This window comes from Rhinopithecus bieti, unplaced genomic scaffold (genome assembly GCF_001698545.2).
Source record: "Rhinopithecus bieti isolate Rb0 unplaced genomic scaffold, ASM169854v2 scaffold_7684, whole genome shotgun sequence".
Classification (NCBI taxonomy): Eukaryota; Metazoa; Chordata; class Mammalia; order Primates; family Cercopithecidae; genus Rhinopithecus; species Rhinopithecus bieti.
This window is the reverse complement of record NW_016806071.1, coordinates 886,384-909,293: the sequence shown is the minus strand read 5'-3', so window position 1 is coordinate 909,293 and position 22,910 is coordinate 886,384. Positions and strand designations below refer to the sequence as shown.

Sequence of the window (22,910 nt, the reverse complement as noted above, 5' to 3'; positions counted from 1 at the left end):
TAGAAAAGGATTTGAAGGCATAGGAAAACAGTGTGTCTTCAAGGCTTTGCAGACAGACTTTACTTCATTTTCAGAATGTCATATAGGTTTCCTGCAAAACCTCTAGAGGCCAGATGTGGCCCGCAGGATTGGAACCACTTCCAGCCAGGAGAGTTGTATGAGTGGATGTCTGCACTTTGAATAGTTCTTGTCTGCTTTAGACTCGAGTTTTCTTGTGAAAGGTTTCTTGTCTCCCACGGTTTTCTTGCTAAATGGAGTAACGCATAAGGCACATACTTTGAAGACTCAGGGATGTAGTAAAATGCACTGTCGCATAACACACAATGTCAATTGAAACCCCTATCCAGTTAACACAGATATGTCAGTGCTGTCCAAAAGAACTTCTTGTGATGACGGAAGTCTTCTGTAGCTGTGCTGTCCATTGACAGGTGGGGGGATTGTGGCCATTGAGTAACTGAAGTGTGACCAGCATGACTCAAGCAGCTTAATTTTAAATTTTAATTGAGTTAATTATAAGTACTTACATGTGACTAGTGGCTACTATATTAGACGGTGCAGATTAGAATGTGGCATTTGGGGATTTTTTGGGCATATATTATAATAAACATAAAAAGGCATTAGTGATTAAAAGATCCGAATTTTAGAATTTCTTTTTAAATACATTAATGTAAATTCCCAAGGAAATTCTAGTAACATAAATTCTCAAAATGAAGTCATATAGTTGCACACTGGCATTGGTGATGTTGAACTGTCTATTTATTTGATTTGATTTTTGAAGACACTGGCCAATCATTTATTTGTAATTTGATTTCCCCGCCACCACTCCTCCAATGAAAGTAAATTGACAATCCAGGTTTCTGTTAGATGCTGGAAGATAATCCTGCTGTAGATGTTGGGTCTTTTTTGATTACATTGAAAAAGCGAACTGTCAGATCCAGCACTGCAGGAGGGTTTAATGCCGAGTTGCTTGGTTCTGGCTGCTCTGTTCCCTGACTGCACCCTTTAGCCATGAACGTGTGGATGTCTTGCTGCCATGCTGCTGCCTTGACGACGGCGGATGTCTGACATGCTCAGACGCAAAAGAGCTGACTTGGCAGCTGCCCAGCAGATTTTTATAAAGGCTCAGTTGGTGGCCGGAGATTCAGCCTGTCAGAGTTGTGTTATGCAATAAATCGTTTTCAGCAGAAGTTCTTAATCCAATTTCAGCTGTAGCTTTTTTTTTTTTTAAAATAGGCGGTAATCAAAGATAAGTACACATTATTTAATGGGAGTTTGGAAGAAGTAAAACTCTCCTTGCATAAGCATTTTTAGGCCGTTTACTTTAACCCGGGAAGCATGTCTGTCTGAAGAAATTTGCTGCTTGAAGTGCTTTTAATTTAAACCCTAGGCAAGGGAACATCATTCCCAAGTTCAGTAAATAAGTTTATTCTCTTAGGATGTTTCCTGGCCCCTTATTTCCATTTGTGAATGTTACCCAGGCTTCACTTCTTTTGAATATTGACAGACTGCTTTTTTCTGGAATTAATTGGAAATTATTAGTACTACTGTTACTTTGTTAAAAGGGAAGAAAAGGTTATTTCAGACAAAGTTGAATTTGTACCTTTCTCATTTTCCTTCATCACCCCCACTCCCATTTTTATTTATACTTAATCTGTGGCAAGAATCAACATTCCCTCCCAATTTTTTATGGTGCTTTCATTTTTCTCTCAAACTGTTGCTGGAACAGGTTTGGCATATCAGGTGGCTACAAGCTGTTTCAAGTAGGGTGATTTAACAGCAGGTATATGAGAAACACGTTCTGAAAATAAAAGGCATTCATGTACAGGATTCCAGTCATTTATCCCTGAGAGGAGGAAATAGCTATCAATCCTTTCCTTGTCCATGGGCCTAGTTTTTTAGAATGTTTTTTTTCATTTGCTATTCAGCTCTGTACAGCTGTTATTCAGATCCACCATCCTTAATCCCATGATAGGACATTCCATGTTGGTCCTTTGGGCATTGAAGTCAGGAATAGCACTTCTTTTTCTTTTTGAAAGTAGCCACCTCCCTCCACCTGTATTGCTCTAGCAAGGTGGCCGGGAATAGGATATATGTGGGGGGTTGGGGTTGGCAGCTCATCCAATTGCCTTGTCTTAGCATTTCTGTAAATTTTAATAAAGAGGCTGGGTGTTAGGAGATCTTCCTACCTGTGTTCCCGAGTGCTCCTTTCCTCGCGTCTCCCATGCCCCCGTCAATTCGAAGGCGATTTTTGCATTTCAGCATTGGTTTTAGGTACTACAGGTTGTGAAGCGCCTTTGATGTCCTGTGCCCTGCCCCGTGGAAGCAGGATTGGTTTTTGCAGCACCTTCCGTAACTGCGCCTAGGTTGCCACCTTCTGCCTCTTTATCACCAGGTTGTTATTTAAAACATTGGTGGCGGATCTGAATTCCAACTTTAGAACAGATGTGTGTCACACTTCCAGTCCTGCTATGTCTATGTTATATTTATTTGTTTTATAATATTTATTGTAGCAGCTTTATTTCTGTTTGGTGATATGGTTAAAAAAAAGTCTTTGTGTCATTGTAGGCTTTTTTTGTTTGTTTGTTTTTAATTGATTCGGATCTCCTGGAAGGGGCCTGGTAGAGTTGGTTGACCCATGACCCAGTTTCCACCGGCTGTTTCCCTGTCATTATTACCAGTGCCCTTGATTTGGATAATAAATGACTTGACCACTCTACCTGTGATGCATAAGTGTCTTAGGTAGTTTGCCTGCAAGTGATAGGAAATTAACCGTCTTCCATTTTTAAATAAATGTAATTGTCAGAAAATTGATTTTTATTTAATCAGAAATGTGTTTTCCTTTAACCCATGCTTTTTCATCTTTGTTTCCTTCTCCCAAATCAAGATGGCCTGAATTTGAAACCATAATAAAAAAACCAAGGTATGAACAAATTGCATAACGATGGTTTGCCAATTCTAGGCCAGTAATAGAAAATTCCTACCCCTACTCCCACTTCTATCCCCACTACTACTAATAGTATTTTTTTATACATTATTTACATTAAGCCTCTAAAAACCAATAATTTTAATTTTGCTTTTATCTAGGAGTCATTGTGAGTTACATATTTAACATTTCTGGCTACTAATACGTTTCTGAGTTTTGAAATTTTACTTCCTGATCTGGCATCTGCCATGGACTGACTACCAATGCCACATTTCCGTCAAGACACTGGAATTCATCTCTAAGAAATAACTAAAAGTTTCATGATTACTCCCTTTCTCCCATGCCTTTGAATCTAAAGGGAGAAGGTGGCAGTGTGGACCTTATACTAAAGGAAGGCTGAGCAGAGAAATCATGATTATTGAATGCAGGTGGTGCTGAGCTCAATGCCCAGCAGTGAGCCCCCAGGAGAGGTTTGCTGTTAGTACATTCATGATGGAGTTTTCAAGTCTTTCCAATCTTTCCAGGTGACTCCAAGTATCAGCCTCTGGGTGGCACCCGTTCTGCGAGCTTTACTGACCTGGATGTCCCTGTTTTATTGCCCTAATGTACTTGAGTCCTCTTGAGATTTTCAGCGCCCATATGTTTGAAGAGTTGGCTATCACTGGAGAACAGCAGCCTATAAAGGCTTTTTCTTGGTGGATGAGCCAACCAACCTTGACAGATTACAAGAACTCTTGGTGTAGCTAGATACTATATCAAAACAATCTAGTTTTTAAAAGTGTGGATCATGTACCTTCTTGTCTTGTAAAGCAGTTCATTAACCTGGTCTGAATACAGCTTGATTATGGACACAGCTTTCTGTCAGTGGCCTGTACAGGGTTTTAATTTTATGTTTGTTGTTTTTTGTCTTTCAAATAAGTAGAGGAGAGCATCACAGGAAAATAAAATTGTATCACTGGGAGCTGTGCTTTTGGTTGGATTGGGTCCTTCATTTGGTTCTTGTTTCACGGTGGTGCAATACTTTTACTTACTTCCTCCCCATCCCCGCAAAGAAACAGTCATCATGGAGAGTATAGTTAACTGCAAGCTCATGAGATCCTGCAATGTAATGAGACTGTGCATGGAAATAGAATTGTCTTCTTATATGTGTTGGATGTCTTCTGGAGGATTATTCACATGTTTGAAGAGAAGTCATTCCAAGTTGAGTAACCAAAGGAGGAGGGTTTGAGGGACAGTGTCACATAAGGAATGATTAAAGGAACTAGCATTACTTAGTGCCATACCCTTTTGGGTGTTTTCCCCTGTGCTCTTTGATCACTGAAGAGGAGTCAGAAGATGATTTCTCAGGGTATATTTTTATAGACACCTGAATTCTGACAGTAATACTGGCCACACGAGATGGACGTTTGAAGCATTCATCTTGGAGGTTTCATCTTTTCTTTCTGATGGAATTTGGGCATAGGAGGGGGTACCATTTTGCAGAGCAGAGCTTCTGAAACTTGAGTGTGTATAGGAATCACCTGGGCATCAATGCAGATTCTGAGCCCCTAGATCTGGATGGGACCCAGGAGTCTACATTTCTAACAGGCTGCGGTTAAGGTACAGGTGGTCTGTGGGCCACAACTTGGAGTTCCAAGGCTGTGGAAGGATATGTTGAATCTCTAGCCTGGACAGTCAGCTGTGGAGAGTTGTTCCGTGGTGTTGTCTGATAAAAGGCATGTGATGCTGTCATGCACTTACTTTCTGAGCTCTGGTATTGTATGTATCTATTATAGAACTTGGAGCAGTGAGGGATTCTGTTCTCCTTTTTACCTTTTAGTAAAAAGATTCAGCGTCTAGGTTAGAGAGAAACGTATACTTCCATATCCTTGCAACACCAAGTTCTGGCCCACAGACCACCTGTATCTTAACCACTTGGCATAATGCTTTTTACTAATTCTAGTAAAAAATATTATACCATATGCAAGTTTGATTCCTGACCAATTGCTATTTTTGATAAGAAATTCTATTATTTTCAAAAGTGGCAATAATCCTGCAGTTTAAAAGGAGCCATCACTTTTCCTCTAAAGGGCGTATTCCTGTGTCCTCTATATTAAGCTGACAGTAAACCAGAGTGGATGGGGCACTGGCTTTGGGGGCCATTCCAGAGCGGGCCAAGAAGAGATCTCTCTATTTTTTGTGCTGCGCTGTGAAACCCTGACTGATTTCTCCTGCTGGGGAGCCAAGAGGCCTGAAGTGGTTTACAGAGGGCAAAGGGGATAATTTGGATTTTCAGACAGTGAGGTGCAAATGGGATATTAGTTGACTTGAACATATGATTGGGAATGAATTATTGGATTTAGAGGGTGAGGCAAGAGCATCATGAGAGATTGCTGGAAATATAGGAGAAGGAGTCTGAACAGATGTGGTAAATAGGGTAGGACAAGAGTAGCTGGAATAATTGGTCAACATTTAGCAAAAGGGAGCGTGACAGAGTTGTTACGTATGTAAGACTATGTGGACATCTGGAATGGCACTTTTTCTTGCAGGGAACACTGCAGAGTGGCTGAGGGAGGAGTGTTAGCAGCCACTGTGGAAGAAGGATGTCTCCACTAGGACACCAGCCTCTGCTGAGAATCAGAGGTGTGGCTGAGCCGTTTGGGATTCGTCTCTGTGGGGAGTGTTTTATGAGGATAGCAGTGTGACTTCCGGCACTGGATGTTAGACACTGAGATTAGACACTGGCAGGGCAAGTAGGGGTAAATAAATGTCAGTGGGAACAGTGAGACTGAGCTTCGTTGACTTTCTAATTGATTCCAGAAGTATTTATTCAGCTCTTACTATATCAGGCATGGTTTGGGAGCTGGGATACAGTGGTGAACAAGAGAAATGATTTCCTTGCCCCATGGTTAAATGGCTAATTAAATAAGATAGCTATTGAGAAAGAAAATGGAAAGGAAGCTCTGTATTGGGTGTATGAGTTTGCTTGACCTCTGATGATAGAGTTGTATCTGGGCTGGTTTTTTTTTTTTTTTTTTTTTTTTTTTTTTTTTTTTTTTTTTGAGACTTGCTGGAGTGCCCAGGCTGGAGTGTGCAGTGCCGCTATCTCAGCCCACTGCAAGCTCGGCTTCCCCGGGTTCAAGCCATTCTCCTGCCTCAACCTCCCTAGTAGCTGGAACTATAGGTGCCCGCCACCACGCCCAGTTAATACTTTGTATTTTTTTGTTTGTTTGTTTTTGTTTTAGTAGGGACGGGGTTTCACCGTGTTAGCCAGGATGGTCTCGATCTCCTGACCTCGTGATCCGTTTGCCTCAGCCTCCCAAAGTGCTGGGATTACAAGCATGAGCGACCGCGCCTGGCCATATCTGGGCTGTTTTTAAGAGCGTTCAGTACTGGTTGATCCTGAGTGAAGAATGATATAGCCAGAGCAGAGTTAGCATTAAACTGGAAGGCTATTTCTTCTGGCCTTCCTCTCCTGCATCTTGAATAGGTTGAGTGCAGGCACACCTTTGCTGTCTGCATCTGGGATTCTGCTAGAGGGGTATAAGGTTAGGATGATTCCCCCATGACTCTACAATTGGGAAAGGCAGCTTAATTGGGACTATTTGGAATTATTACCTACTGGTCTATCTCTTGTGAACAGCACAGAGTCAACTCATTTACTAGATTTATGTCTTGCATCAGCATTGAGGGAGCAGGTGACAAGTCTCAACCAGCACTGTAGATTATAAAAGAACGCTTGTGTGTTGTGTGTGTTTTAAGTTTGAATTTTAATGTGTAGCATTTGAAACCCCATAATCTGTGTCATGGATTTGCTTCTCCTGTATTTAAAATACTTTCTAGGTGTAATGAAGCTGCTTGTGTCAGTAACTGAACCTTAAATGTACTTCCTTTGCTGCAGTTTTCATCTCACATGGTTTATGTTTTAATTAGACATTAGTTGTAGGGGAATAATCCTCTCAACTGGAGGCTGAAGTCAGGGTGAAGGCACCAGCCTGCACAGGATGCAATAAATCGCCGTGGGAGTTTTACATTGAAAGCTATTTTGGGGCCTTATAATTTATAAACTGTGTACATGTAGGAAATAATAGTTTATCATCTCACGTCATTGTTTGTTGTGGAGATTCGAACAATAAGAGTAAGAGCCTGATGGTGATGAAGAGAATTCTGTCTGACAGCCTTTATGAATAGACTGAGGCTGTTGAAGAGGTGGATTTCAGCCTAATAAGCATTAACTCCTCCTGCAGTTAACACTATCATTCAGTTGCAGCTAATGTATTAGGAGAGCTTTCTTGCAAACCCAAGGGAGTTGCTGTAAAGATTAATTCAGCTACATCATGCTTTTCATGTGTTGTGGTGTCAAGTCAGGCGTTTTACTAAGGTTAGTTATTTGGGTTCCTGCATTTTTCTGGTTTTTAATCATTTGATTTGGAAGGGTCTCCAGTGACCTACACTCAGTAGCAGGTTAGAAATCGTGTTTCTGTTGTTAGGTTGAGGCAAGGTTTACTGGCTTCTTTTAGCCTTCATGTCCGAACCCTGACCCCTACCCTGGTCTGTGGGTGTCTTGCTGTCTTGGGGAAAACAGTGTCCGAACCCTGACCCCTACCCTGGTCTGTGGGTGTCTTGCTGTCTTGGGGAAAACAGTGCCTTCTTCTAGAGGCACTGCCCAGCAATCGGAATCTCAGCCTGGCAGGCATCTGTGAGTGAAGGATGTCAAGGAGAAGGTAGGAATCCTAGTTCTCTTAGGCCTTTCTTCCTCTTGCTCTCATTCTAGGAAATCCTTGAAGCTTAATGAAAGTGCAGTTTAAGTTATTTAGGGCTTAAGAGTCTCTATGTGGTTGGATTTCTAAAACGAAGTTTGTATTTATGCAGAGTATAGGAATGTAAGTGCTGGAGGAGACCTCAGATCATCTAGACTTCATTGAATCCCATGAAAGTTTTCCCTGATCCTTCAGTGTTAGGGAGGAAAAACCAATTCTTTTGTATCAACCGGTAAAACAGCACCAGACTGCCCATGCGATATTCGGCCTTCTCCTTGAACAAAGGGAACCTGAATATCCAGAATACCCAAAATCATGATTTTACCTGGGATATTAATGTTTTTATAATAATAATAATAATAATTATTATTATTTTTAGACAGAGTTTTGCTCTGTCTCCCAGGCTGGAGTGCAGTGGCATGATCTCAGCTCAGTGCAACCTCTGCCTCCTGGGTTCAAGCGATTCTCCTGCCTCAGCCTCCCGAATAGCTGGGACTACAGGTGTGTACCACCACTCCCAGCTAATTTTTGTAGTTTTTTAGTAGAGACAGGGTTTCACCATGTTGACCAGGATGGTCTCAATCTCTTGACCTTGTGCTCCGTCTGCCTTGGCACTCCCAAGGTGCTGGGATTACAGATGTGAGCCACTGTGCCCGGCCGTTTTTCTTATTCTTCTAAGGCCCAAAGTATCTGTGCTCAAATGCTTCCTTTTCTTTTCTTTTCTTTTCTTTTCTTTTCTTTTCTCTTTTCCTTTTCCTTTTCCTTTGTCTTGTCTTTTCCTTTTCCTTTTCTTTTCTTCTTCTTTTTTTTTTTTGAGACTGAGTCTTGCTCTCTCGCCTAGGCTGGAGTGCAGTGGCACGATCTCAGCTCACTGCCACCTTTCTGTCTAGGTTCAAGTAATTCTCCTGCCTCAGCCTCCTAAATAGCTGGGATTACAGGTGCGTGCCAACACGCCTGGCTAGTTTTTGTATTTTTAGTAGAGATGGGATTTCACCATGTTAGTCAGGCTAGTCTCGAACTCCTGACCTCGTGATCTGCCCATCTCGGCCCCTAAAAAGTGCTGGGATTACAGGCGTGAGTTACTGCGCCCGGCCTGCTTTCATTTCTAAAATGAACTTTTATAAAATGCCTAAGTCTTTGATGTACGTGTGTGAATGTAAGTCCTTCTTAGATTAACAGTGTACAGATAGCTACAGAAGAGAACCTCTCAATATCCTTAGCCATGTGAATCATCATCTATTCATAAGAACTGTAACGACTTAATCTTGCTGGTTCTTTAAACATGTATCTCTTCTCATTTACCTTGCTTTAGTGACTGTCGTCAACCATGTCTGTCTTTCTACCTCTTGCTCTGCCTCAAGTCCCTGTATAATTTTTTCTTCCCTCTTTAGTGCTGTCTTTCTTTATATCTTTATGACTGGAATTGCTGGAATAGTCTCTGGGCTGGCTACTCGTTTTTGGTCATCTCTGCATTCATTCTGTTAATTCTTAAGAACTTGTATTTGATCTGGAGCAACAGACATGAGGTTGCAGTTTGAAATGAGACCTTCAAGATCTGTCATTAATGTGTACATTGCCTCCTTCTGCAGTAATCTCTCCTTTCATTTGGGATTCTTTTACTTAAGTGGCCAATGCGGATCCAATTCCATGTCTTCTGACTGGACTGTAAATTTCTTGAATGCACGGCACCTATATCTGCTATAGCCTTTGAACTCCCAAGGGAGACAGCAACATTTTTAAGAATTCCGCACATATTTGTATTGCAGTGTATATTCTGGCATTGCTCACTTCATAAAACTCAAGTAAAATGATTCATTATCCTTCTAGTTGTGGGTATAACAACACCTTTTTCTGAACTTTGTCAGAAATATAAAACTGTATTACTAGTTGATGAACATATTTGGGTTTGGGGCGTATAAAGAAGTGAAATGGTTGTGTGTTGCTTTCATTCTTTTTAACAGCCTGTGGATTCACTTTTGTTCGAGGCCTATTCAGAAAGGTCATTGTCCCTTTACCTTAAGGGTGTAATTCTGACCTTCAGAACTGGGTCGTGGTCACACAGGACTTGTTGGGCAGTTCCTTTACAATAAAGTTTATTTTGACTCTGAATATTGGCTTGCTTTCTATTCAGTAACTCGTCTCTTTTCTTATGTTTCTCCAGGATGACAGTGATGGGATTCCGTGGTCAGAAGAACGGGTGGTACGTAAAGTCCTTTATTTGTCTCTGAAGGAGTTCAAGAATGCCCAGAAGAGGCAGCATGGGGAAGGCCTTGCTGGGAGCCTGAAAACTGTGAATGGTGAGTTGACTCTTGGAATATCTCGTTGGAATGTACGATATCTCTGGGCATGGACTTGTTTCTGAATTGGATGTGTTCTGGCAGCTTGTGCTTCCTAGTCTAGGCACCTAAGGGCAGTCTGTGGACTAGGTGAATCCGCACTCCGGACATACTGTTGGGTTTATAGACTTATTTTTATGTTCCGCGTTATATAGTGGACAAAATACCTTAGTCTGTTCTGTAGGTCCTGTCTTGCTGCTTTTTCTATATGTATATGTCTTTCCACACTGGTATGTGAGCAGAACTCTTTGATGATCTTGCTGAAATGTGGAGTCTTTAGTTCTTGTTCCCAGGTTGTATAGGAAATAGCCTAAATCTTTCTGTCTACTGCTTTTCCTGCTCTCTGGCTCAACAGCTTTCTCATCCCTTCTTCCTTCCTTGCTGGGCAGGTTCCTGCAGTGGGACAGCTTTGCATACCTCTAGAAATGTGCTTTTTCCTGTATGGTTATCACATGACTCCTTGATGCCTGAAAAGAAACTTGTGCCTATCTGAGTTTGTTCTCATGTCTGTTTTGAACAGGGTTCGTAGGGTACAGATGAAGTCATCCAACAAAAAGTATCTGAGGACAAATATTTGCTTGTAGTTTACTATTTTATTTCAAGGGAATGCAGTGACATTCTGTAACCTTCTTGTGCACTTCTCAGGATTTCAGTTAAAGTGAATGAATTGACCATGTTTTGGTTTATGCTTCCTTGGGGGCAGGGAGATGAGAAAGAGCAGGTTCTGTTCTTTTTTGAGAGCTGTGGCTCTGGTCTTAGGAGAGTCATCACGTATGGGGTACTTGACAGTTTGTCAGGGTGCAAAAGGACAGGTTCACCATGGCTTCCAGTTTTTCCCCCACCACCTTAGTTGTAAGGTGAGTTGTCTGGCAGCCTGCTGTTGGAACCAGTGCTCACAGGCACTAGTGCACAACAGTACCTGTTTGCTGCTCTGTTTCTGTGGGGCCATGGCAGAATTTCCTGAGATGACCTCTCTGAACTTCACCATTCACCCTAGTTGTGCTGTCTCCTTCCATTGTTGCGTGACTTGAAACAAGAGCCTCTGTCCACCCTCCCGGCTTTTCTTTCTTATGGGTGACTTGCCTTTGGAGGTCAACCATTAAGGCCATAGTGGCTCAGTCATGTGTGCGTCCCTCAACAAATCTCAGCCAATATGTATGGGAAAGGCCTATTTTGCGTATCACCATTTGTGGAAAACAAAATAAGTTGTGGAATCTGTTGCCATAGCATCCAATTTAGACCCTCATAGCTGCTTTCCTAAAAGGCACTCTGCCTTGTTATGTGGGTCTTCAGCAGATAGGAACCCTAGCCATTCGTTGCTTGTAATACAGTAAACTAAAAACCTTGTGTCTAGTTGGAGAACATTAGATGTTTTATATATATATAGTTCGTGTTTTTTGTCATTGATTCACGTTGAATGTAGCTTCTTGCTTGATTGAATGTGGGGGGTTGGGTGTGATGGAGAATATCACTTAATCCTAGAGTTTAGAGTGGAGCAATGACTGCTCTGCTGTTAGATTGTATGGTTGTGATGCTCTCCCAGTACTGTTCAGGAGTGATGTAATGCCCTAGTGTTTCTTGGAATTGCCAACAGTGGAAACAAAAACATCCATATTTTCTTAACTGGGCAACACCAGCTTTTAGAACAAGAAGTTAGCCAGATGTCTGGGATTTACTAAAGGTAGAATTTGAGTAAATAACAAAAACTAAAATTTGTCATTCCAGAAGCAGCCAGTGCTGTCAGCCAGTTGGCCAAATGTAGGTTTAGCTCTGGCATTGTCGAGGGCTTGATTATACTGGGGAGAAAATCTAAGTTGGCAAAGTTGCCCCCATTGGAATCACTGAAGTCTTTTTATTTATTCTGGCACCACCTTCATAAAGGAAGGTTAGTTTTTGTCATGGTGGCACATGCCTCTAGTCCCAGCTAGTCAAGAGGCTGAGATAGGAGCATCACTTGAACCCAGGAGGTCAAGGCTGCATTGAATTATGTTCACACCACTGTATTCCAGCCTGGGCAACAGAGCAAGACTTTCTCTTACAAAATCATTATTTTGAAGGCAGCTACCATGTTAAACAAAGTGTGCTTTCTTATTTTGGGGTGCTACTTGGAATCACAGGAAACCAGAATTGGTATCATGGGAAGAGCTGCTCTTCTGTAGGTGTTTCGGGAGCATGATCCAGGGAAAGCTCAAACAGTCGGGAGCAACCAAGACTTTTGGGCTGGTGAGGTTGGGAGTAGGGGTGGTTGTAACTGCAAGCTGTGTTGTGCATATATATATATATGGACATGTGTGTCTTTGTGTGTATATGCGTGTATGTATATGCATGCTCTGCTGAAAAATCCCTTTAGTTTGAATGGATACTTTATCTGTAGTCAGCCATCACTCATGTTCTATCCCATAGAAACACTTCCGAAATGTGAAATGAAACCAGAGGATAGGTTAGTGGGAGTGGAGGCAGGGTGTATTAGTTTCTTTTCATACTGCTGATAAAGACATACTCGAGATTGGGAAGAAAAAGAGGTTTAATTGGACTTACACTTCCACATGGCCGGGGAGGCCTCAGAATCATGGAGGGAGGTGAAAGGGACCTCTTACATGGCGGTGGCAGAGACTTATTCACTATCACAAGAATAGCACGAGAAAGGCCAGCCGTCATGATTCAATTCCCTCCTCCTGGGTCCCTCCCACAACATGTGGGAATTCTGGGAGATACAATTCAAGTTGAGATTTGGGTGGGGACACAGCCAAACCATATCACAGGGGATGGTCTATAATGGTGGTGGTTTTTTTGTGAGACAGAACCTCCCCGTCGCCCAGGCTGGAGTGTAATGGCGTGATCTCAGCTCACCGAAACCTCCACCTCCCTGGTTCAAGCGATTCCCCAGCCTCCCAAGTAGCTGGGATTACAGGCATGCACCACCATGCCTGGCTAATTTTTTGTATCTTTAGTAGAGATGGGGTTTTATCATGTTGGCCAAGCTAGTCTCGAACTCCTGACCTTGTGATCTGCCTGCTCCGGCCTCCCAAAGTGTTGGGATTACAGGCGTGAGCCACCGTTCCTGACCCAGGATGGATAAGTCCATGCAAGATGTATGTCCTCTCCTCTCCCTTCCCCTCTCCTTTGTTTTTTTGAGACGGAGTCTCGCTCTGTTGCCAGGCTGGAGTGCGGTGGTGCTATCTCTACTCACTGCAACCTCTGCCTCCGGGTTCAAGTGATTTTCCTGCCCCAGCCTCCCTAGTAGCTGGGGTTACAGACGTGCGCCACCATCCCCAGCTATTTTTTTTTTGTATTTTTAGTAGAGGTGGGGTTTCACTGTGTTGACCAGGAAGGTCTCCATTCCCTTGACCTCGTGATCCACCCACCTCAGCCTCCCATAGTGCTGGGATTACAGGGGTGAGCCACCCTGTCCGACCCTCAATTTTTAATTTTTGTTTTTATTTGGTTAGTTCCCACCCCATAAGATTGCTCTTCAAATATCAAAATTTGTCCCACTGGTACGTTCATTTTTAATTGTCACAGAAATTTGTCTGGTGGTAGAGTTTCGGATTGTGCAGTCCAGAGCCATTGCTAGGAGGTGGCATATGATGCTGTCCAAGCAAGTGTGAGAACATGTGCCTTAACCCCAGAGAGGGGTGGGTGGTGGTGAGAGCTTCTGCCTCTGTGTCCTCTTTCATGCTTTTGAGCTTGGGGACAGTGACATGCTTCTGAGAGCCCTGGTGCTTCCATCTGTAAACTGAAAGACCCATCTAACTATGGGGTCTTTATGACTGTTAGATGTAGTAGTGACTTTCTTAAAGTCAAACAGGTATTTACTTCATAGTAGCAGAATTGGAATTGCAGCTCAAGTCCTGTAAGTTTGAATCTAGTACTTTTTTGCAAGACAGAATGCATGGAAAGTAAATTGGATCTTTGCAACAGGAATATTGAAAAGATGTTTTGTTTTTTCCCATTTGCAGTTTTAAACAGCATTGTTTCTGGATCTTTGATTATTGGAAAATATAATTGGATGATTGGAGGCTTTCCTGAGAAAATCATTTGTTTTACTATAATATTTAAAATAACAGCAGAATGGATTTTACAGAATTTTATCTAATTTGAGAATAAAATACACATGACATCTCTTGAATCATTGGCATCCTGGCGTGATGAACAAGCAGCCCTTTGCCCTTAATTTGTGTGAAGGGGGTCGGGTATCTGATGCCTGGGAACAGCGTGTGAACACTGCAGCTTGTATCTGAGCATGTGAGCCCAGCTGCCCTGGTTCTGCAGGTCTGTGAGTAGTAATAACCCAAGCAGACATAAGATAGTGGAGACCCCTCATTTTTCATGTCATAAAATTCATGTTTGCTATCAGTCTTGTTTTTGTGGTTTTACAGTGAGAAGGAATGAATTTTTTTTTTTTTTGGCCCTACTATTGGTAGGATATGTGAGTTTTGAACAGCCTCAAGAGTTTTCTGTGTAGCAACTGATGCCATCATTACAGCTTGTTGGTTATTGCTGGGCTTAAGCGTAGGATGGTAAGATTTGCTGATTGTGAGCCTTCTGTCTACTTTCTGTTGTAGATAATGCCACTTTTCATGGATGTAATAAATTGACAAAAGCTTTGGAAAGGACTGGCAGAGGCTGAGACCTTGGCCACTCTTTGAGGGCCCTTGGCCTGCTGGGGCTGAAATTAGGAACATTTAAATAATAACATGCTACACAAATAATGAGTACACATAATTACACAGTCAGAGAGGGGAGCTATTAGCTGTATTTGAATTTCATTTGCTTCCTATAAATGTCATCTCAGATCAAGTCCTTTGGCCAGCAAAACACTCTTGATGAGATTTAAGGGACCCTGGATTCATTTCGTTAAATTTACCCCAGGCAGTAGTTGTGATGGCTAACCTACATTGAATTCTCACTACTTGCCAGTTATTGTTCTAGTACTTTAGCTGTATTTTACTCATATAATCTTCAGAACAAGTAATTTTATAGATGAGGAAACTATATACTAAGAGTGGATTAGCAATTTGCCTACACAGCTATTAAGTGGAAGCGTCAGGATATAAGACCAGGCTTTTTAGATCAGAGCTCCCACGCTTTCTGGATTAGAGCTCCCAAGCTTGTAGCCACCCCTTAGATAAGGAGAAGTAATTTTGGATCCTTTCATAAAGATAGCATTCCAAAAATAAGAATTTGTAGGAAGATTTTACTTCTTTAAGTAGCTATTTCTTTGGAAGGAAGTTTGTGGAATTTTTATTTTATTTTATTTTTTTTGTCGGGGGCTGGGCAGGGGATGGAGTCTTGCTCTCTTGTCCAGGCTGGAGTGTAATAGTGCAATCTCGGCTCACTGCACCCTCGGCCTCCTGGGTTCAAGAGATTCTCCCGCCACAGTCTCCTGAGTACCTGGGATTACAGGGATGTGCCACCATGCCTGGATAACGTTTGTATTTTAGTAGAGATAGGGTTTTGCTATGTTGGCCAGGCTGGTCTCAAACCCCTGACCTTGGGTGATCTGTCCGCCTCGGCCTCCCAAAGTGCTGGGATTACAGGCACGAGCCACCGTGCCTGGCCGTCAGTAAGTGGAATTTTTTATTGGGAAAAAGAACCTTGGAAGGCATGGTAAATATTTATTAACCGTGTTTCTGGGCTTTATTTATGATTTGTAATTGAATTGATAGAGAGTATAAAACAATGTAGATGGTGAATTGGTTTACTCCTCTCTTCAGTCAGACACACAGATACATCCATTAGTTTCCATTTCCTCACTTACAGTTCTGTGTTTTTAATACTATTGTCGTTGGGGCTGACTGGAACTCACTGGAGGAATGGTGCATGGATGTTCTGGCAACATCTGCCAATTTGTAGCCAAGGACTAGTGTTGGAGGCAGAGATGTAGGACATTCTGTAGCCAACACCCCTAGACCCCCTTCAAGAAATAGAATTTTGAGCTCTTTTCAGAATCTTTTAGTCATTTCCAAAGATTGTTGATGTGTATGGAATGAAATGTGGGCCCAACTGTGAATTCATTGTTCACAAAATATTTTCACACAAGTCATAAAATGTATAAAAATGTCAGGTCACATGGTCTGATTTATGTATGTGGTGTCATATTGTGTTGTTGTCTGGGTGTAAAGGTGCTTTCCCTCTACGGAAGGGGGACCTGTCCTTTCTGTTTTTGCTGGAGCTTTTCGTCTAGCTGTTTCTAGAGATGGTTATCATTTCATTTATTATTATTATTATTCTTTTTCTTTTTTTTTTTTTTTTTTTTTTGAGGCGGAGTCTCGCTCTGTCGCCGGGACTGGAGTGCAGTGGCCCATCTAGCTCACTGCAAGTCGCTCCCGAGTTTACGCCATTCTCCTGCCTCAGCCTCCGAGTAGCTGGGGACTACAGGCGCCCGCCATTCGCCCGGGCTATTTTTTTATTTTTAGTGAGCGGGTTTCCCGGTGTTGCCAGGATGGTCTCGATCTCCTAGACCTCGTGGATCGGCCGTCTGGCCTCCAAAGTGCTGGGATTACAGGCTTGAGACGCGCCGTTGCCTATTATTTCTTCTGAGACAGTGGGCTTGTGGGCGGCGCAGGTTGGGGTCACACTGTAATCCCAGCACTTTGGGAAGAGGCTGAGGCGGGGGAAACGAGGTCAGGAGATCGAGCCATCTGTAACACGGTGAACCGCGTCTACTGTGAAACCCCGTCTCTACTAAAAGTACAAAAAAAAAAATTTTAGCTGCGCGTGGTGGCAGCCAACTGTAGTCCCAGCTATTCGGGAGGCTGAGGCAGGAGAATAGCATGAACCCGGGAGGCAGAGCTTGCAGCGAGTGCACTCCAGCCTGGGCAACAGATCGAGACTCCGACTCAAAAAGAAAGTGGCGTATGCTTCAGCTTTACCGAAGTGTTGATGTCTGTGTGCTAGTCTCCTCCTCTGCAAGCTGTAGGGAAACCAGCTGCAGCTTCAGTTTTCTCTAACACTCCTGTGTCTTGTCTTCCAGACTTTTCTTTCCTTCTCCTCTGTCCCCTGATGTGAGGACACACTCTGTGTGAAAGAAAGCTGGATGAAATGAAGGACTTCAAAGTTGTTGAACTTATTTTCTGTTTACCAAGCAAGCTACGTTTGTTGTGGAAAGGCGCGAAGGCTTGGGCTCTTTGTCTTTCAGCTGCTTTTTTTGATGTAGTGATGTGGGTGGGGCATTTCTCAGATTTTCATTTTGTAAGTGTTGGAGTTTTTGTTATGTGGGAGGCATTGTGGGTATAAAAACTGAGCTCAAGTTGCTTATTTTGGTCGAGTCCTAATACCTTATTTCATCCCTTCTAAGATATCATTGTGTGATGCACCATTATGTTATGTATCAGTAAGCAAGAACAAAACAGTGCTTCCAGTTATGAATGTGGGGCATCTTAATTATGAGATGCATGTTTTAACATGAGAAAAATAGGTGCAACTTAAAAATCTGTGAAGCAGGATGAAATACTGTAGGATAAATGCTTTAACAACGAAATGGGGCCGGGTGCCATGGCTCACGCCTGTAATCCTAGCACTTTGGGAGGCCGAGGTGGGCGGATCATGAGCCTGGCCGACATAGTGAAACCCCGTCTCCACTAAAAATACAAAAATTAGCCAGGCATGGTGGCACATGCCTGTAGTCCCAGCTACTCAGGAGGCTGAAGCAGGAGAATTGCTGGAACTCGGGAGGCGGAGGTTGTGGTGAGCCAAGATTGGTCCACTGCACTCCAGCCTGGGCAGCAGAGTGAGACTTTCTCTCTCAAAAACAAAAAAACCAGAACAGGTGTATGGGTGAGTGCAGGAGGCTAGCAGGGAGGCAGATGATGTCAGAGGCATAATTCTAAGATACAGGAAAAGTTTCATATCCATGAGCCTTGCAAAGGGGCCTTGAAAGATGCGAGAGTTTTCTGAGCAAGAGCTTGGGGTGGGCAGGGGTCAGTAAATATTTGACTGGACTATTTGGTGTCATAATCTAGTGGGACAAATGGCTGCAATGGTCGGTTTCTGCGGCCAAGTCACTTGTACTGGTCTGACGACAAAGGAGTGGTGTGCAAAATTAAGGACTACTAGAGCAGGAAGAGCCTTTTTAGAGGCATATAGGTCAGACTCATCATTTTACAGATGAGGAATTTTGAGCCTTGATGAGAAGCTTAACTGGAAGGAATGGATCATGCTGAAGCCTGATTGGAACCAGAAATCCAATTTAAGTGACAGTGAGGCGCCACGCTTCCTAGTAGGCATGGCTGCTTGCACGCATTTCCTGGAGCGTTAAGAATGGAGGTGCCTGAGGAGGTTAATGTGCTCCTCTTTCGGGTCACTTTGTGCTTGACACCCCCTGCCCCTCTCCTTCTCGCAGCCCGCCTCCTTTGTCAGTTCTGTGAGCTGGGCTCTGTTTCCCTGATTACATCATCATTCCCATCAAATCCTGGACGGCTTTAGGAGGGACACAGCACTCAGGTAGTGTTACCTGGTAGTGGAGTCTGTCTGTGTAGGGCTATAGGGTGGAGGAGGTGGTGTGTGTAGGGAGACAGAAGGCAGGGAGAGCAGTCTGAGCTCGAGTTGGGCCTATTTGCTACAACCTATTTGCTTGTGTCAGCTTTTATAGAAGTTCAGTTTCAAAGAAGTGAGGAAGGCAAATGGATGGAAATTTGTTGTAGTGTAGAATGTTTTTTTTTTTTCTTCCTTGGAAACAGGGTCTTGCCTGTTGCCCAGGCTGGCCTCAAACCCCTGGGCTTAAATAGTCTTCCCACCTCACCTTCTGAGACACTGGGACTACTTCATGTATCATCATGCCCAACTTGGGATTTTTTTTTTTTTTAACCTAAAGTTCCTTCTTTAAGAGTCTCTCTAGTTTCTTTGTGGATGAAATTAATCACCCCGCTTCATGACATCACACTGGAAATTATCCCTCCTTTCTTCATCATTTACCTCTCTTTCCTGGTTCATTCCCACCATTGTAGAAACATGTTCTTATTTTTCCCATAATAAAGTAAAGCCTCCCTTGTTCTTGCATCTCCTGCCTGCTCTATCCTTCTCTTAGTTTATAGCAAAATCCCCCATAAGAAAATGTCTAAAGCGTTTGTCTCCATGCCCTTCTATTTATATTCATATTAATATCTTCCAGCCTTCCTTTGCTATTCACCTTTGAACCCCTCACGTTGGGCCACTTATCAAGGTCAGTAATGATTGCCCAAGCCACATTTCCATTATTCTGGGCTGTAATTGCCCATTCAGCGGCATTTACCGTGATTGAACATCTCGTGAACACCACCTGCCTGCTTGACTGCTGCATTTTGATTTTATTATTTTATTATTTTATTTTTTGAGATGGAGTTTTGCTCTTGTTGTCTAGGCTGGAGTGCAATGGCATGACCTTGGCTCACTGCACCCTCCGCCTCTCAGGTTCAAGCGATTCTCCTGCTTCAGTGTCCTGAGTAGCTGGGATTGCAGGCATGCGCCATGACGCCCGGGTAATTTTGTATTTTTAGTAGAGATGGAGTTTCTCCATGTTGGTCAGGCTGGTCTCGAACTCCTGACCTCAGGTGATCTGGTCGCCTTGGCCTCCCAAAGTGCTGGGATTATAGGCACTGCGCCCGACCTATTTTTTTTTTTTTTTTTTTTTTTAATATTTTAGAGATAGGATTTCCTTTTGTGGTCCAGGCCTGAGCGCACTGGTTCCACCACAGCTCATTGCAGCCTCAGCTCTCAGTCTCATGCTTTAGCCCCCTGAGTAGCTTGGACCACAGGTGGGCGCCACCACACCTGGCTAATTTTTAAATTACTTGTAGAGATGGGGTCTCCCTGTGTTGCCCACGGTGATCTTGAACTCCTGGGCTTAGTTGATCCTCCCAAAGTCCTGAGATTATAGCTCACTGTGCCTGGCCCACTTTGATTTTTTTTTTTTTTTTTTTTGATAGGTCGCATGAAGTTAAGATGTCCCAAAGCCAACTATCTGTGAGGTCTCTCATCTGCTTCTGTTCTCTGCTTGCTCCTTCTTCCCTTTTTCAGTAAGTGGCAGTTACTTGGTTCTAGTTGCGGTGGCCAAAACCTTGGAGTCATCTGTTACTTGTTTTTTCAGAGTTTTGCATTTAGCTTTGGCTAACCTGTTTTACTATTTATTTATTTAGAGACGGCGTCTTGCTCTGTTGCCTAGGCTGGAGTGCAGTGGGGGCTATCACAGCTCACTGCAGCCTTGGCTCCTTCCCCCTTTAACATGCCCTTCCCCCGAACTCAAGTTGCTGGGACTACAGGCGTGTGCCATAATGTCCACCAAATAGACATTGTGTTGCCTAGGCTGGTCTCGAACGCCTGGGCTTAAGTGATCCTCTTCCCTGCCTTGGCCTCCTGAAGTGTTAGAATTACAGGTGTGAGCCACTGCACCAGTCCTTAGTTAACCTGTTTGAAACTCACAGGACCTTTTGATTCTGAACTTGCGCTACTGCTTCTGTTCCACGTTGTCATACTTTATAGCTTAGGTTATGTTGCAGCCTCCCTGTGCTCTGTCAGCTTCTGCCTTTGTATTCCTCCAGGCAGCAGCCAGCATAAACCTTTAAAAATGTAAATTAGGCTGTGCTATGCTCTGTTCTGATTCTGGCATATCTGCCTATCCTCTTAATGTGAAAGCTAAATGTCCTCATGGCTGGCCGCTTGATGGGGCCCTCATATCACTCTGTTCTCATTCTCTCTCTGTCCATCTCTCTGCCTCACCCACTCCAGTCTTCCTGGTATTTTAAATACACAAAGCATACTCTGTTTAGCTCCTGCTGATCCTTGTGTTGAGATTCTCTCCCTTCTGGTATCTATGTGACTTCATCTCTCTGTACGTTTCAGGTTCCCCTTTAAGTGCCCCCATACCCCGGAATGTTCCTTGAAAATCGTAGTAAAAAGGGTACCTGCCTCTGTTACTCCTTAGCACTTTACCTTATGAAGTCTGTCTGTACAGCGTTTCTCACTGCCTGACATTGTAGTACTGTGAGGGAGGGGTGTGTGCATGTGTTGATTCCTGTCTAGCCACATTCGATTGTAAGCTGTTCGAGAGGAAAACTTATTTTATTTGTATCGACTGCTGGTCTGTTCCCTGTGCCTGGGATCTCTGAAGTCTGTGTTGTGTGAATGAGCGTGCAGACGGCTCAGTGGCCCACCTGCATGCCACCCACGTCTCTACTGTCCCCTTTCCAGCACGTCTTGTTGCCATGCTGTGGATGTGCCACACTCTGTTCAGGGGACTGAGAGTCTGCCAACCGGGACTCCAGATTTCATTTTAGAAATGCTCACACTGTGACACCCTAGGCTCCCAGATGTCAGCTTATCTTATTTTTCCCCATTGCCAGAGGGAAATGTGCATTCATAATTGTGTGATATTGTGTCCAGAATTGGTGGGTTCTTGGTCTCACTCTTAAAGATGATGTGTGGAGTTTGTTCCTTCAGATGTTCAGATGTGTCCGGAGTTTATTCCTTCTGGTGGGTTCGTGGTCTCGCTGACTTCAGGAGTGAAGTGGCAGACCTTCACAGTGAGTGTTACAGCTCTTAAAGTTGGCGCATCTGGAGTTGCTCTTAAAGGTGGCACATCAGGAGTTGTTTGTTCCTCCTGGTGGATTCGTGGTCTCGCTGGCTTCAGGAGTGAAGACCTTCGCATTGAGTGTTACAGCTCTTAAAGGTGGCACGTCTGGAGTTGTTCATTCCTCCCGCTGGATTCGTGGTTTTGCTGGCTTCGGGAGTGAAGCTGCAGACCTTTGCAGTGAGTGTTACAGCTCATAAAGGCAGTGCAGACCCAAAGAGTGAGCAGCGGCAAGATTTATTGCAAAGAGCGAAAGAACAACGCTTCCACAGCATGGAAGGGGACTCGACCTGGTTGCCACTGCTGGCTCAGGTGGCCTGCTCTTATTCCCTTATTTGGCCCCTCCCACATCCTGCTGATTGGTCCATTTTACAGAGAGCTGATTGAGCTGTTTTGGCAGAGTGCTGATTGGTGCGTTTACAATCCTTTAGCTAGACACAGAGTGCTGATTGGTGTGTTTACAATCCTTTAGACAGAAAAGTTCTTCAAGTTCCCACCCCATTAGCTAGACACAGACCGCTGATTGTTGCATTTACAAACCTTTAGCTAGACACAGAGTACTGATTGCTGCGTTTACAATCCTTTAGCTAGACAGAAAAGTTCTCCAAGTCCCCACCCGTCCCAGAAGCCCAGCTGGCTTCACCTCTCTCACTGGCACTCGCTGCAGGACTTTGCGGCACCTAGCCTGGGCACTCTGGCAACCAGCGGGAGCTGGCTCGTGCTCAGCAGGAACCCGAGCTGGCCAGTGAGCGCCAGGCCCAGCCCCGGCTCCCGTCGCGCCTGTCTCCTCACAGTTCCCCGTGAGCAGAGGAAGTGAGCAGAGGGAGTCAGCTCCAGCCTCAGCCAGCCCCAGAGAGGGGCCCTCATAGCACATCGGCGGGCTGAAAGGCTCTTCGGTGGCCAAAGCAGACCCCAAGGCCGAGGAGGTACCGATAGTGAGCGAGGCCTGCTAGCACTTCTCGGTATGTCTCACTATCATAGAGATTCTTGGAATAGGATCAGCCTTGTATCCTTTCTTTCTGAACCACATTCGTTGCATCCCTAATTAGGTACAAGGTATGTTGCTTGGTAGTTTAAATTAGAATTGGGCTTTTAAGAAAAAGTTTAAAAAAAAATTGTGTCTCAACTCTCAATTGATTTTGTACTTTTACTAATATTTTGGGTTAATTTAATGGGCCTCAGGTGTTAAGCAACTTGTACAAGGCCAGGTAGCAGAGAAGTGGTCAAATCAGGGTTTGAACCCAGGACTTTTGACTCCATGTATCTATCTCTCCCTCTCCCTCCCCCTTCTTCTCCCTCTCCCCTCCTCCTTCTCTCCTTCTCCCCTCCCCCTTCTTCTCTCCTTCTCCCCTCCCCCTTCTTCTCTC

At 43.8% G+C, this 22,910-nt stretch overlaps 1 protein-coding gene across 4 annotated transcripts in view; it reads left to right on the top strand.

Moving 5' to 3' along the window:
• The window catches only part of JARID2 (jumonji and AT-rich interaction domain containing 2), a 284,760-nt gene that overhangs the window by 121,881 nt on the left and 139,969 nt on the right, over positions 1 to 22,910 (top strand). For all 4 annotated transcript variants that reach the window (XM_017874507.1, XM_017874509.1, XM_017874511.1 and 1 more), the window contains exon 2: positions 9,824 to 9,959. In XM_017874507.1, the coding sequence (XP_017729996.1) occupies positions 9,824 to 9,959 (136 nt within the window). The remainder of the gene's footprint in view (positions 1 to 9,823; positions 9,960 to 22,910) is intronic.